Source organism: Austrofundulus limnaeus, unplaced genomic scaffold, assembly GCF_001266775.1.
Source record: "Austrofundulus limnaeus strain Quisiro unplaced genomic scaffold, Austrofundulus_limnaeus-1.0 Scaffold1540, whole genome shotgun sequence".
Classification (NCBI taxonomy): domain Eukaryota; kingdom Metazoa; phylum Chordata; class Actinopteri; order Cyprinodontiformes; family Rivulidae; genus Austrofundulus; species Austrofundulus limnaeus.
In genome coordinates, this window is record NW_013953942.1 from 28023 (window position 1) to 29156 (window position 1134).

The following is a 1134-nucleotide window of genomic DNA, read 5'->3' on the forward strand; positions in this document are numbered from 1 at the left end:
CTTCTTCATCATCGTCTTTTTCACCAGTAGAAACAGCCGGTTGTTGATCACGTGACTCCTGTGATGCGAAAAAAGTGTTTCCATTGATGTTTTGCGAAAAACACCAATTTCGATACGACCGAAATATATATATTGCATTAGTCTTATATAGCGCTTTTCGAGACCCTCCAAAACGCTTTACAATTTCCATGCATCATTCATTTACRCACACACATTCAAACACTGGTGATAGTAAGCTACATTGTAGCCACAGCTGCCCTGGGACACACTGACAGAGGCGGGGCTGCCACAATGCGCCAYCGGCCCCTCTGACTACCATCAGTAGGCAAGGTGGGTGAAGTGTCTTGCCCAAGGACACAACGACTGAAACGGTAGGACGGGGTATCGAACCGGTGAAACTAATTAATTAAAGATGGTTTAGTAGAACTTGGAAGGCTGTGTTGAAAATATTGCAGAAAAATTAAAGAAAAACATAATTACTTGAGTCTTTGTTGACAAATGTTTCAACCTGTTGACCCACGTCTTTTGCCTGAACATACTGACCTTGGTGACAGCTACTTTTGCACCTTTGTTGATGAGCTGGACCACACATTCGGCTTGACCCTTATGAGAAGCCGTGAGAAGGCGCTCRGAGAGTGCGAGGACCTCAGCCGCTTCTTGCTGGCTCATGAAGCAGGAAGAGTGATGATCCAGATGTTGAGGAATGAGAAGGTGGTGATCTTCAGTGCTCGCTAACTCATGATGAGTGTCRGTGAAGACAGAGGGGTCAAACAGTAACCTATTACCCACACTGCATAGGCTCCACCCCTCCTTCCTTTTAGCTGTAGGGAAGAGAACAGGAAACAGGAAAAAAAAGGTCAGTGTGTGCTTCACAGTAGTTAGAAAACCAAAATGGGAGAAGGCAGAGTGGACAAACACTCTACTGTCCAGGTTGTAAAACCAGTCCCTTTAAAACTTTGAGACCTGAACAAAGAGGAAAATCAGAACAACAGGATAGTTTTGGGGCCTCATGTACAGCAGGTAAAATAAGTATTGAACATGTCACCATTTTTCTCAGTAAATATATTACTAGAGGTGCTAATGACATGAAATTTTCACCAGATGTTGGTAACAACCCAAGTGATCCATACATAC

General features: G+C 43.7%; 1 protein-coding gene across 1 annotated transcript in view; it reads right to left on the reverse strand.

Annotated features, from left to right (window-relative positions):
* Positions 1–821, reverse strand: part of ankrd6b (ankyrin repeat domain 6b) — a gene marked incomplete at both ends in the record, with an annotated part of 26627 nt that extends 25806 nt beyond the window's left edge. The window contains 1 exon segment of the mRNA XM_014032784.1: positions 544–821. Within this exon segment, the coding sequence (XP_013888238.1) occupies positions 544–669 (126 nt within the window).
* Between the last annotated feature and the right edge of the window lie 313 nt (positions 822–1134).